The 13,991-nt window shown below is 39.2% G+C and overlaps 1 protein-coding gene across 7 annotated transcripts in view; it reads left to right on the top strand.

Annotated features, from left to right (window-relative positions):
• ZMYND11 (zinc finger MYND-type containing 11) overlaps window positions 1–13,991 on the top strand; it is a 113,619-nt gene that overhangs the window by 62,056 nt on the left and 37,572 nt on the right. For all 7 annotated transcript variants that reach the window (XM_087729834.1, XM_087729855.1, XM_087729825.1 and 4 more), the window contains one exon: window positions 6,496–6,655. In XM_087729834.1, coding sequence (XP_087585960.1) covers window positions 6,500–6,655 — 156 coding nt within the window. In that variant the 5' untranslated portion in view covers window positions 6,496–6,499. The remainder of the gene's footprint in view (window positions 1–6,495; window positions 6,656–13,991) is intronic.

The raw sequence follows: 13,991 nt of genomic DNA, 5'->3' as shown, positions 1-13,991 counted from the left end.
ATTTGCTGCATCTCCGTAGACAAGTTGCCTTCAGGAGGACTCTTTGGGGGCAGAGTTAGCTATTTATGTGCATTATTTTGTGGCCATGTGTATTAAGCTCTTTGGGACAGGGTTTGGCTTCGTGTTGTGTCTTGGACAGCACCAAGCAAAAGAGTTGTGAGCTGTGCGACAGCTGTAGGCGAAAAGTTCACCATCTGATCCCCTGCAAGTGCCAGCTACTTTTGTATCTGTTTTGCTCCCATGGTGATGGCGGCTTTACAGTCATCTTCCTCCACACCCCTTAGATCAAAACAAACCTTTTTCTTGAGTTTTAAGGTGTGTTATGAAGCACATGTGTTAGATGTAGGTTTTGAATAGAAAGACATGCTGAACACTGGCTAGTTTGAGAAAATTTTTTTGAAGTTTTAGGTGTGAACTGCTCATATGCTGACAGACTTTGGTGCTTCTGTAGTGTCTCCTGCGTATTGGGCAGGCACGCAGTTTAGAGGTGGATTAAGGTACTCCTGTGGTCCAGTTTTGTTTAGCAAAGGGAGGGCAAGATCCAGTTATCACTTAGTAGTGGCATGAGTTACAGGAGCTTCTGCAGTTTGTTGCTATGAAGGAGAGAGACTCTGGAAGGACAGGTACCAGGTTTCCCCGTGTATCATTCCTCCCCTGTCATTGCAGCATGGCTCAGGTGGGGTGTGCAGCAGCTGGCTGTGTGGCTCCTGGATGCCATGAGGCCTGCGAGAACTGCTCGAGTCCTCACCTCCAGCTGTGCTGACCCCTTGGGCTGTCCCTGTGGTGTCTGAGAGAGGGTCAGGGGTTTGGGATAGGTAACAAGAATGAGGTATATAAACACAAGAATATGATGGTATTTTATTGCTGCTAAATTTGAAAAGACCTCACTACTGTTTATCTGCAGTGCCAAATAGGTTTAAAATTGTTATTTCACATTTTTCTGCTTGGTATTTTGTGTACTAAATAGAGATGACCATGCACACACACACATAATCTACAAATCTATTAATGATTATCCACTATTGTTCTCCTCTACATTTTTTCTTTTGCTGTTGGACAGGTGTGCACATATATTAGCTATGTGCACATGTGCATTTACCTGATTCTGTTGGTAGTATCTTGTTTCTGAAGGTCAGCACATTTACATATACATCTGATGGTATGACAGTGCTGACGTTTGTTTAAGGGTGGTAATGAACAACCTACATGCTAAAGAGTCTTATCCTTTGCTTTCCAAGTGGTGTTGCAATAACTGAAAACATGCTTTAGTAGGCTCTTAGATGTTGATTATAAAAACTGTAATTTTGCTAGATTTGCTAAGGTTCTTCTATGCTAATGTCATGGAGGTTTATGCTGCCAGTTCATAAATGGAGAAGATACTGACCTATAAACTGTGATATTGAGCAGCAGTTCAGTTGCTTCTGTGTCCTGCAGACAGGCAGCCTCATTTGGTGAGATTTGGAATTTAACATGCAGATTATCAGACCAAAGCTCCTCTTTTCATCAGACAGACCCTCATTTTATATAGTAGGGATTAGCGCAGTTAAATTGTATTTTGAAATGGTTGTTTCAGCCCCCTATCTGATTAGGGCTGGTTTGCTGATTTAGGGGATTTTACTTTGTCTTCATGCCTTGTTCTCACCTATCTGAAAGCATATTTGCTTTACTTCTCGTGGCTGGCTAGGTAATAGCAGGATAGGGATTGTATTACGCTTCCCAGTCTGTTGATATGGAGAACTGGGCAAGAGCATAACAAACCAGTATTGCTTCAACTCCCTGTCTCCAAGGTAAGGCTAATCAGCTTCTGTTGAAAACAGCAACTGGGGATTGCTTTATCTCTCTTACTTGTTTTTTAACTTCTTGGTGCCAGATGCTCCAGTGTATGCAGTGCCAGGAAAAGACGTGTGCTCCCTGGATTAGTAGTGTCACTTTAGCACAAAGACATTTCAACATTGTTTTTTCCCAATCCGGTAATGAGTCTGATGTGGTAGTTAGGACTCCAGACATCATGCTTTCTGTCTCTAGGCTGGAATTCAACTTATTTTGTGTTTCCAGCATCTTTCATGTGTTGTGACAGTTTTTCACATTTCATTATTAAAGAACTTCTAACTATCTTTTCTGGTTCAAATCCTGTGCCTTAATAGCTTCTTAGTTTAGCTGCCATCCTGGCTGAAAAGAAACAAGGTAGGATTTCATCCAGACCCTGCCAGTGTTGTTTTGTAGTCTTTGTGAATATCTAGCCACATACACATCACAGGTTTTAATATAAGTAAAAACTCGGGGGGAGGGGGCACTTTTCTAACAGCAATTCTACTCTTCGAAGTAAAAACATTCTCTCTACATGTGTGTGCTTTCCTATGAAAGCTGAGAGCATTTTACTTCAAACATGGAAAACATGGCCCTTGTGGATCTTCAGGCTGCACAGTCTGAACATTGACCAAAGTATTCTTCAGAAAGCCACTGGGGATTTGTTGCTCCTGATTTACAGGTGGAGAAAAGGAGGAGATTGTTTAGTTGGTGGCAGTACTTTCACTCCGGTTGAGAACACAGTTTAGATTTGAGAAATGGGAGATTCTGAGCCTTGTGCTCCTTTTCACTAGTGCACACCCTGACACAGTTGAAATAGGCAGATTAAACCTCTTAGCTGATCAGAGTTGGTTTAAGGCTTTTTGGTTTGTATGATGTATCTGTTCTGTTCAGAGATGCAAGTGAGAAATAATCACAAAACGTGTAGCTTACATTCCAGAGTTTTGTTGGACTGTGTTTCTGCAACTATGGATGATGCAATGCAAAATACATGGTTTCTTCAGCAGGATGCAGTGAAGATTATGGCACTGGGTTAATACTTGATTTCTGTTCTCAGACATATAGCAGCCTGCTGTATAACTGTAGGGAAATCACTTCCTTGCTCAATGCCTGATTTGTTCCATCAGTAAAATGGGAAGAATGATAGTTAGTACTTATGCTATGTATTTTGAGGCCTGTTAAGGACTTGAAGAAATTGCAGAAGACATGAATGCTGTGGCTCTGACAGGGAGGTTGTTAGTACAGAGTTAAAATGGAAATTTGCTGAACAACCAATAAAGTTAGCAAATGCTGACAAAGAGAATTTGCACTTTAAAAAGCTAGTTGTGTTTGCATAAATATATGTATATGTGTACACACACACGAAATACATGTAACATGAGTATATAAACAAATGATTTGTTTTCCCTATTTCAGACAGTTTCAAAGCTTCAGCACTTTATGCCTCAGCAAACTAATAGTGTTCACTTGCACTCTGTTTGAAAGTGAAGTAATAGATTTGCCGTTTAAGCTCTCCTTGGAATTCGGAGAACTTGGAAAACTCATTTTACTGACTTGTTAATATCACTTGAACAGGTTCTCATGTTGAGTTTAGGTTTCTACAGAAGCAGAGAGGCATCAGGTTGGGCAGATGAGCATCCACCCAGTGTGATACAGAACTGAACTGATGTGCCTATCTTCTCAGTCATTGCTTGGCCCTCGATCCTTTTTGCTAGCCAGCATAAGATTGAGATATATTAGCTTGGTTCACAGACTTGCACAGAATTTTGTTCTTCCTATATTAATTTTGTTTATTATTACTTACTTTTTATGCAGTAGTAGAATGCACAAACCAACCAGACTTGGACCATGTTGCGGTAGACATTGTAAAATACAGTAAATGGCAGCATCTAAGAGTTTTTACCCTAAAAAATACCCAAGATCCTCCAAATGTGCTGCATTTGATACCAGGCAGAAATTTGTAAATTTCCTGTGTTGCTCTGATTATTGTATAATGTACTACACAAATATATACTTCTACTCAATCAGAAATTTACTATATGATTATATGCATTTGGTTTCCCTCCACACAGGGTAACTGTGAGTGAGTTTGGGAATGAAACCAAGAGTGACCATCGTCCACAGGGTCCTGAGGGTCCTGTGGACTAGGGTAAACCAGTTGTCAGCAAAAAGTTTGAGAGAGAATGCAGGATTGGAAAAGACCTTTACGCATCCAAAAGAATAAGAAGTTTGAAAATCATATGTCTTCAAAGAGAAGGGTTGATTGGAGGGTTGACCACTAGAGAGGTCTTCGTCCCTTATTGTAAGTTTGTAACTTCTAAGGCATTAAAAGTTCCTGTCAGCCTGTTACTAAAAAGAAAATCTGAACTGATGTAACTTTTTTTTTCCCTATGTAATGCTACTGCTTTAAAATAAATTTTCCTCAAGTTTGCTCCTGACATTAAATAATTGTATTTTTTGTGAAGATGTTTGTGATGACAGTTGCAAAAGAATCATGATTACTGGAATTCATTATCAAGTATGAAATAGAGGATACTATAGCTGACAGCTTTCATAGAATCATAGAATCGTGAAGGTTGGAAAAGACCCTTAAGATCATCGAGTCCAACCGTTAACCCAGCACTGCCAAGTCCATCTATACCATGTCCTCGAGCACCACATCTATCTGTTCTTTAAATACCTCCAGGGATGGAGACTCAACCACTTCCCGGGCAGCCTGTTCCAAAGCTTGACCACCCTTTCAGTGAAGAAGTTTTTCCTAATGTCTAACCTAAACGTCCCCTGGCGCAGCTTGAGGCCTTTTCCTCTCGTCCTATCACTCGTTACTAGGGAGAAGAGACCGACCCCCACCTCGCTACAACCTCCTGTCAGGTAGTTGTAGAGAGCAATAAGGTCTCCCCTCAGCCTCCTCTTCTCCAGACTAAACAACCCCAGCTCCCTCAGCCGCTCCTCATAAGACTTGTGCTCCAGACCCTTCACCAGCTTCGTTGCCCTCCTCTGGACACGCTCCAGCACCTCAATGTCCTTCTTGTAGTGAGGGGCCCAAAACTGAACACAGTACTCGAGGTGTGGCCTCTCCAGTGCCGAGTACAGGGGCACCATCACCTCCCTGGTCCTGCTGGCCACACTATTCCTGATACAGGCCAGGATGCCATTGGCCCTCTTGGCCACCTGAGCACACTGCTGGCTCATGTTCAGGCAGCTGTCAGCCAACACCCCCAGGTCCTTTTCCGCCAGGCAGCTCTCCAGCCACTCCTCCCCCAGCCTGTAGCGTTGCATGGGGTTGCTGTGACCCAAGTGCAGGACCTGGCACTGAGCCTTGTTGAACCTCATGCAGTTGGCCTTGGCCCAACGATCCAGCCTGTCCAGGTCCCTCTGCAGGGCCTTCCTACCTTCCAGCAGATCGACACTTCCACCCAGCTTGGTGTCATCTGCAAACTTACTGAGGGTGCATTCAATCCCCTCATCCAGATCATCAATGAAGATGTTGAACAGGACCGGCCCCAGTACTGAGCCCTGGGGCACACCACTCGTGACCGGCCGCCAACTGGATTTGACTCCATTCGCCACCACTCTCTGGGCTTGGCCGCCCAGCCAGTTTTTAACCCAGTGCAGAGTGCACTTACCTAAGCCGTCAGCAGCCAGCTTCTCCAGGAGAATGCTGTGGGAGAAAGCAGGCAAATTACAGATTTTCTTAAAGCAGGCAAATTACTGATTTCTCTCCTGGGAGACAGGTAAAGACAGAGCACCTGGAGAAACCAAAAAAGGGAGAGAAATTCCGTTAGCCCTGTAACTGTAAGAGAGTTATAACTAGAAAAATATGTCCACAAAACAGGTATTTCCAATTGGTTCCGAGTCAATTCACTTATCTGCTGATCGCATGCAATTGTAGCTCTCTTCACTTCTCTGTGTGCAGTGACTCGTAGATACATTCTTGGAATTCTGCTAAAAAAAATTCTGAAGTGTAATGGTCTTTAAAACAGGAAGGTCATCTTTTTTTGAGGGAAGATCATTTTATGTTGTTTACTCCAAGTTCACGTTTGATGTTGGTCTAGAAGTAAATTATACTGGATAAAGGTCAGCAGTACACACCTGCATCTCATATATATACAGAGTTTAGGTTATATATGTTTTGTTCTCACCAGTGCAGTTCATCATAGTGTGATCAGTGTGATTATCTCAAGAAAAGGGGAAAAATCACCTAGTACTGTAACTCTAGCTGTTGGGTTTTCATGTGTGATGCATGAATTTCACATTTTTTATGTATTGTACTCACGAGCATCACATAGATTCACTGGTACATCTCCAGACTTGTTCTATAGTATGTATGCTATAGGAAGTATTACAGAAATGCAAGTTTCAGCTAATTTAAAGAAGTCTCTTTAGGGGCACAAATGGATGTGGAAGTTTAGCAGAGGCAAGCCCAAGCAGTGTGTGTGTTAGTTTTGGAGTGCGATAATCTTTTTTGGTAGAAGGTTACTGTGCTACTACTTGTTTAAGTGTGTACATGATAACTTCAAGGGGAAGAAAAGATGAGTTAGAGTAAAGGGGGAAATTGTATAAATTTTGAGGGTTTAAAAACAACCTAAAACTAGACTGTGTATTATTTTAAATCATTTGAAAAAGTGTATCTTTTTGCTGATGCATTTTATAGTTTAACACTAACAAAGACTTGTGCTTTGTGTGCAGGTATATGTCTCGAGTCCATGGTATGCATCCAAAAGAAACCACACGACAGCTGAGTTTAGCAGTCAAGGATGGTCTTATTGTTGAAACCCTGACAGTGGGGTGTAAAGGGTCAAAAGCTGGTATTGAACAAGAAGGATATTGGTTGCCAGGAGATGAGATTGTGAGTATAAAATCTTTGAGAAAATAAATCACGATTTCTGGTATCTTAGTATGAAACTTGTTTTAATTTCTATTTAAAGTTATTTACAGATGCTGTGTTGATGCTTGTGAACGGGGAAGTAATGCACTCTTAAACTTTTTTAACCTTTTCTATTCCATAGAAGCTGTCTTCTTGAATTCTGAGTTTTTTGCTATGAAACACTGGCAAAGTCCTTTGCTCAGTCATTTCTCACTTTTATGTAGTATTCTTTTCTACAGCTGTATAGGAACACAGTAAATATTATTGGTATTACTTGAAATCCTCAGACGTCCTCAAATCGCAAAGATGGTATCTTTAAAAAAAAAAGTAGACAAGAATTTTTGATTAATCTTGCTTTAATCTGAATCTGAGGAAGGAAGAACTCCTCCCTTTCAAAAGTGCAACAAGGAGTTGTACATTTATATACAAACACACATGAAAAGATGTGTTTTACAGGTATTTGTGAACACTAGGGCACTCAGTTAGGAAGGATTTTCTTAGCAAATTAGTTACAGGCATCCAGACATTGTTCCACTGGATGTGTAAAATAAATATTTAACTCGAGTTAAACAGGTTGAAAGTGATGTGAAGGGAAGACAAGCATGTTTTCGCTATCCCTCCATAGCTGAGATGGAATGCACTCAAAAAGTTAACTAAGAACAGTCCCATAGACCAGGAAAAATCTTGTGCAATTGCTTTGCCTTCTTCAGAAGCCCGGTCCCTGTATTTACAAGACCATGTTTTCGTAATTAAAAAAAAAGAGTTTGGCAAAGCTTTAAAATACTTGAACTAGGGACTGTTGCTTTGGAATATAAATTGCATTAAATACTGGTAAAATGGACAGCATTGTCTCAGGCAGAGATAATAATTTAAAATTTGAGGAAAACTAGAAAAACTCTGCAGGAAAATAAATTCTAAAAACCACCGAAATACTCATTGCATTATTGCAGCCATCAATAAGATCCCAAAAGTAAAACAACAGATTATTTTTTGTTTTAAAGTGAGAGAACTAGACAGTGGAAACAAGCTGTATCCATAACAGAAAACATTACGGTTAAAATTATCTCAGTTATACTAATTTATATTGAAATGTATATTTAATGTCACTGTTAAGATTCTCATTCTAATTTCATTAGAAACCCTCAAGGGAACCTTTAAAGGGTATGTAGCTTTGTTTTTACTATTCTCCCTGGGAGTAAACATTCCAAAATTCCCGTTTAGCTCTTTTCGGTATTTCTTATGTCAGTTTTATCTATTTAGAGGTGATGTTAACTGTGCAGACTCAACATGACATAAAGCCTGAGATCTGTAGTTATCTCAAGTATTCAGTATGTTTGTTTCCTCTATTGCTAAGAGAAAAAGAAAAAAAAAAAAATCAAAATGCCTCACAATAGCCATTTCTTAAACGGTCACTCAAAAAATGTTCCTGCTACTTATTAGCAACATTTGTCTAACAAAGCTTATAAGATAACCGGCATGTAAATTCCCAGTGAGTCATTAGAGTTATGTAATTATTTTATCTCAGAATGAAAAGAGTTGTCTTTGACTTGACTGAAGATGCTGCTTAAGTCACATTATGAATAGCCCTTTGGTTAGAAGTATTGGCTGTATTTTCAGCATGACTGCTAATCACTGATGCATTGTGCTGTGTCCATATGTCTGATGGCCATCTCAGTTGTTCAGAACACCAGTGCGCACTTGACTTAACAGTTTTATGCAAAATTAGAAATCAGCTTCTGATCCAGGCCATGTTTCAACAGTACCCAACCTCCAACTTCTTGATCCTAATACTGAATCAAAATGCTGCAGACACATGAAGCAAAACACATTGACTTGGTATAAAGTCATTCTCTTTGTTCTTTTATTCAAAAAATTTTAATGAGTAACAAAGTGTCATTGTCGTCACTCAACATCAGATCAAGTATTTTCCATTCTCCAACAACTGGTGCAAAACCATGAAGTTTGGTATGTTCTCTATGTTGGACACACTGGATAGTTTTACAGATGCTTCGTCTGCACTTAATCAAGATACAGTTTGTAGTTCTTTGTAATTCAGTACTGCTCAGATCTGGTACTAATGACTGTTGAACCATGAGCTCAAGTTACATTTCAGTGAGGACAAACACACAGGAGTCTTTTCAGAGATCCACTTGTAGGAGATAGAACTCTATGAAATAAGGCTATTAATGTTGGAACAGGGATTTCAGGCTCATCAAACTTCAGCACTTACAGACAGGCCCTTGACCCAATTGTCAAACTCGGTTTGACGGGTACTACAGGAACTTGGAAAGCTCATACTGTGAAAAAGAAAGAGCTGAGAACTGATCCACCACCTATTGGCACTGGTACAAAAATGCCCTTGGATTTTAGCTTGTTTTCTGGCACCACAGTGGAAGTTGGTAGGGACCAGCTGTTTCAAGGACTTAGCAAAGGGACACATTCCTGTCATCCCTCCTGCCATTTTTTGAATACTTGCTTGATGCTTCTTTACATTTTTGAAGTTTTGGATCTAAATCTTAGCATTTTAAATCCATATTCAAGTAAATAAGTTACTGGCCTGGGCCGCAGAAGTGCTGAGCACCTATATCTGTTACTTATATAGTTGACTGACTAGAGGCTGTCACAAGGCCTGAAAGTACTGGTTTTAATGATGACTGTGGACTGATAGCTAAATGGTAACAATAATTAAAGGCATAGATTATGAAAACACAGCTCCATTTGGAAAAGATTCATTAGACAATCTGTGGTGCTTGCTTATGTGTTTCCAAACATTTGCCCTATCCAATAGGTTGACATAATGACAGATCTGTGCAGTAAGGACACGGTCTCTGATAGGGTTACTGTTAGCCTTCAGAGGAATGTGTTAAAAAAATTATGCCACTTTGCTATCATTGTTCTATCAGTATGTTGAAGCTGTAGTAAAAAGATGAAGCAAAATCTCAGATATTTAGAGAAATCATACAAAAGAGCAAGCTGAAGAGCAAAGACAAAACTGTTCGAGGGCATCAGGAGGAGGCCCTTCCAAAAGAGACAACTCATGTGAAAATGAATATTCTGAAAATCTGGAAAAAAGAATGGTCAGATTTAAAGGAGTATAAAATTGTTCTCTTCTTCTCTCAGATATATGTGGGAGAAATATTTTTATGTAAGTTACTAAATTTAAAATATGGAGTCAGTTGCCAAATGTACTATATTCCAAGTGATACTTAAGGGTTGGTACCTATGCAAGAACTTTGCTGCAAATATTATACCTCTGGGGCTTGTGCAGGTATTCATTTTGTTTGCTCATTTGCCATCTATACAGATGCTTTGCAGATTTTCAAAATGTGTTCTCATCTTACAGGCTTTCTCATCTTGCAGATGATTAATGCATTTGACACAAAATAAATGAAAGAAGATATTATTTTCCATTCTTATCCAGGATTTTAGTTAGGAATTTTGCATTTTCACTGTTTGTCGATGCCATTATTATGCAATTCAACAAAATCTCTGCAGCTCCTTACCTTGCAAGGGAAATGTCAATCCTGAAATCTGGTAATGGTACTTTTTCTTTCTAAAAGCTTTATTTCTATTTCTCACAGAACTTGTGGAATTTGGAAGTGTTATTTATTATCAACATAAAAGAAATTATCTCCTTGCTCTCTGGGTTTAGAAAAAAATTGCAAATCAGTGTTGTTAACTATGTTTTCAATGTAGTTGATAAAATAGAAGGGAAATGTAGTTCATGAAGAAAAGAATCATGAATCTCCTTACCTATTCATTTCTATTTTCAGTTAAATCATGCCATGATTTTTATGTACTTTTATCTGTGTAAAATAGTGGTCAGTCTAATCCCAATGAAAGAAGTCAAATAAAAGCACCAATGTCATGTAGCTTTATGGGGGTTTAGATACAATTGTTAGAGTTAGTTTGTTTTATTCATTTATGTATTTTTTGATTTTTCTACAGACAGTGTCCACAGAGCTATTTTGAGCATTTAATGTGCTAATTCTTCTCCTCATGATTAAAGTCATAAAACTGCACTGACCCAGAGAGAGGCATTATGAATGTATAATTTCAATTTACGTGTGTTCATAAAGCCAAACAATATTGTGCTCTTCTAAAATGGAGATATGTTAGTAACATGGGTTCATTGTTTGCATCTGAATGCAACATACCTCGTAGAACTGCTGTGGTTTAAAGTTGGTTCATAGTGGCCAAATTCTCTAATGAGATGTGAAGAGTGAGGCTTCACACTTAGTTAAGGCGCTTTGATCTGTTTCTTCACTGACAAAATACGTACAAGGTGATGATGTTTTCAAGAAGTCACTCTTTTACAGAGTTTTTTCTGATTTTCTGATCATTTAATTGATTGCTTATAGAAAGAGCCAGCAATTCTTAGGCTAGTTAAGTCTGACTTAGTTACAGTCATTTTCCTGTGCATTTGGTCCTCCCCGTATCTAATTTATTGCGTGTCCAAGTCTTCCCTCCAAAGATTTTTTAGTTTAATGGAGAGCATGCTATTTGGAGGGGCAGTTTGCTTGCTTTCCTATTTTCAGAAAACATTAGAAGTAGAATGTGCTTTTTCCCAACACAACCATGTATTCATAACTTGCTAACTCATTACTGGGGATTTTCTGATATTTTATATTTAGAAAGTGCTGGTGCTTGCTCAGAGTGATTCCAGATACTTTCAAGTCTCAAGGCTGCCTAAATAATCCATCTCTTCACTCTGTCTGCTTTCCCATCATTTTAACCTTTGCTGTAACCCACTACCAGCACTGTGAGTTTTGAAGGTGGTTTTGTTAACCCTAGTGACCTTAGGCACACACCCGGTGATTATTGTGATTTGATGTATTGCAAGTTCAATTTTGCTAAGATCAATCGATGAGAAAGGAGTATTTTGGCTGTTATGTTTGTGTTAATCTAAATTGCTTTAGATTGAGCAAAGGCTGGGTTTCTTACTTGCCATGCTTAATTGCTTTTGTAATTATATTGATTTTTCCATGCTAGGTCAGTATTGGTAGCCAGAAGCTGTTTTTTGAACTGGCTATGTCATCTTGAGTCTCCATAAATATGAAGAGAATTGTAAAAAGCTTAAGCACTGTGAGGGTTTGAATCTTTTCTGTACATAAAATACTCTTTAAATTAAAAAAAAAAAAACAAAACACCATACCAAACCTCAAAACAAAAACAACTTATATAGCTACCAGTTATTGCTACCAAGCTAGGGCCTTCTAACTAACTAGGTTGAGGAATGGTTTTAATGTGCATCCCATTCATTACAGTTATGAGCACAAGGATAATAAGAAACAGCAATAGTGACAGCCAGTGCCTTCATCATGAAAGCTCTTGCAACTAGAGAGCACAAAGAGGAAGAACATGTCACACCAAATGAAGAAAAATTTCCTTCAGTGTTTAAAAAATTCTCCATTTGTCTCATCCATCCATATTGCCTTTAATCTGAAGTCCTGTGTGAATTCACTGATCCAAAGCCAAACATAGCCCTAACCATGATAGTTACTATTTCTCACATATTGTAACAAATTGAGGATTTTCCAGGCTGGAACATTCCAGGTAGATTCCTAATTATTGCGAAAGTACCGGTGTCCTTTACATTTGGTGATTCACTGATGCAAAGAGTTGATGAATGATCCTGTGGGAGAGAAAAGTTCAGACTGGCTTCCATCTCTCACTCCACACCTCAGGGAGAGTATGAGGAGGATGTGAGGGTCAGGCCACATAATAGTCTGGTCACACGAGAGCACTCCAGGGAAATGAGCTTCTGGAACTCTTTGAATCTTTCTTTGCTGCCTATTTTTCCATCCTCTAAGGTCCCATCATTCAGGGCTTATTTTGCCAAGAGACTGCCACCAGATCAATCCACTGTGTGCTAAAAGCAATGATTTTTCTTGCAAATTGTTATCACAAAATACACTAGTGTAAAATTCCGCTTATTAATGAACCAAAAATTAGTGTCCACTGGTGTAATAACCTGCTGTGGATTTGTGAAAGTTCAGAAAAGCAAATATTTTCAGATTGCCAAATCAAAGCGTAGACTATTTTGTTCTTGAGAAGCAAATTAGAATTCTGAACTCCCACCTCATGGACGAGAAATTCTTGCTGTATTAAAGCCAAGCCGCTCCTTTGTCTTTGCATTAAGGCTATTAGCATGGGGCTCATGAGAGTGGCCTCACTGCCGTTCCAGTGGCTCTTCCTGTCTCCAGATGGGTTAAGAATCATGAACAATTCTCTTCATTCCTTTTCCAATCTTGTTTTTGTCTTCCCATTTGTTCAGAAGTATTTCTTCCCTCTCCTCTACTCATCCTTATTTTTCATCCCCTAAAAAAAGGAGCCACACTATTTGAAGGATCTTCATATTACCGAAGATGACACTGGTAGAGTCCACCTTATTGCATACCTAAGAGGTGGTACTTCTTTTAAAATGGTAAAACAACCTCATCAGCATCTTCCCTTGCCGCTCCCAGCTTTGCCAACTTGACTTTTAAAAATTCAGTCAATGTAACGCTGTATTCTTCTTTGAGGCTTTCACTCGCTGTTCTGGAGTTGAGATACTGATGATGTTGTTCACGGATTTCACAAAATGTTTTTTCTGACTGAAAGGGTGTTTTGGAGAATGACAATTTACTTACAGGTTTGAAGTAAACTAGTCAAACTACTCTGTATAAAGCTCCCATCATGGGACTCAAATTATGCTAACGGACTAGATGGCATAGATCAGTCCACCTTGAATTTGTTCTGAAAGTATGCATCTTGGTTTTTTCCACCTCCTTTGTGCCAACCCTGACCTAGTAGTGTTGTTTTTGTTAACTTTGTGGGTTCACAATGCTCTGCATCTCTGGCAACTGTTTGAATCTTTTATTATTATGTCATGCTGGTCACTGAATGAAACTTCATTGAAGCTGGTGGGCTTATTAACATTCATGCTTCATTCACAGTAAATGCAGCCCTCATGCCTTTATATCACTGACAGCTGAAACAATACCAGCCACACCTGCAGCACAGGGGACATGGACAAGAAGTTGGACTTTAAGCAAAGTGTGTAGGAAGTTCTGCTGTTGGTTCAGATAACATGTTTCTGTTTGTGCAGCAACATCAACCTAGAAAAACACTACAAAATCCCATGGAGAAGATAAGTCCAGAAAAGCAATGTAAACATATTTTAAGAAAGAAAATGGGAGGGAGACCCCCTTTGTGCACAGTTCTTCTTGGAAGGAGACTTGGAACTACAAGCAAAGAGATGATTTCTTTTCTGGTCTGGATTCATCCTCTTTCTAGGGGAACAAAACCTTCACATACATAATGTGGAAATAAAAGG

Source organism: Nipponia nippon, unplaced genomic scaffold, assembly GCF_047370975.1.
Source record: "Nipponia nippon isolate SJK-2023a ecotype South Korea unplaced genomic scaffold, ASM4737097v1 scaffold_1, whole genome shotgun sequence".
NCBI classification, from domain to species: Eukaryota; Metazoa; Chordata; class Aves; order Pelecaniformes; family Threskiornithidae; genus Nipponia; species Nipponia nippon.
The sequence above is the reverse complement of the archived record's forward strand: the minus strand, read 5'-3'. Positions and strand labels throughout refer to the sequence as shown.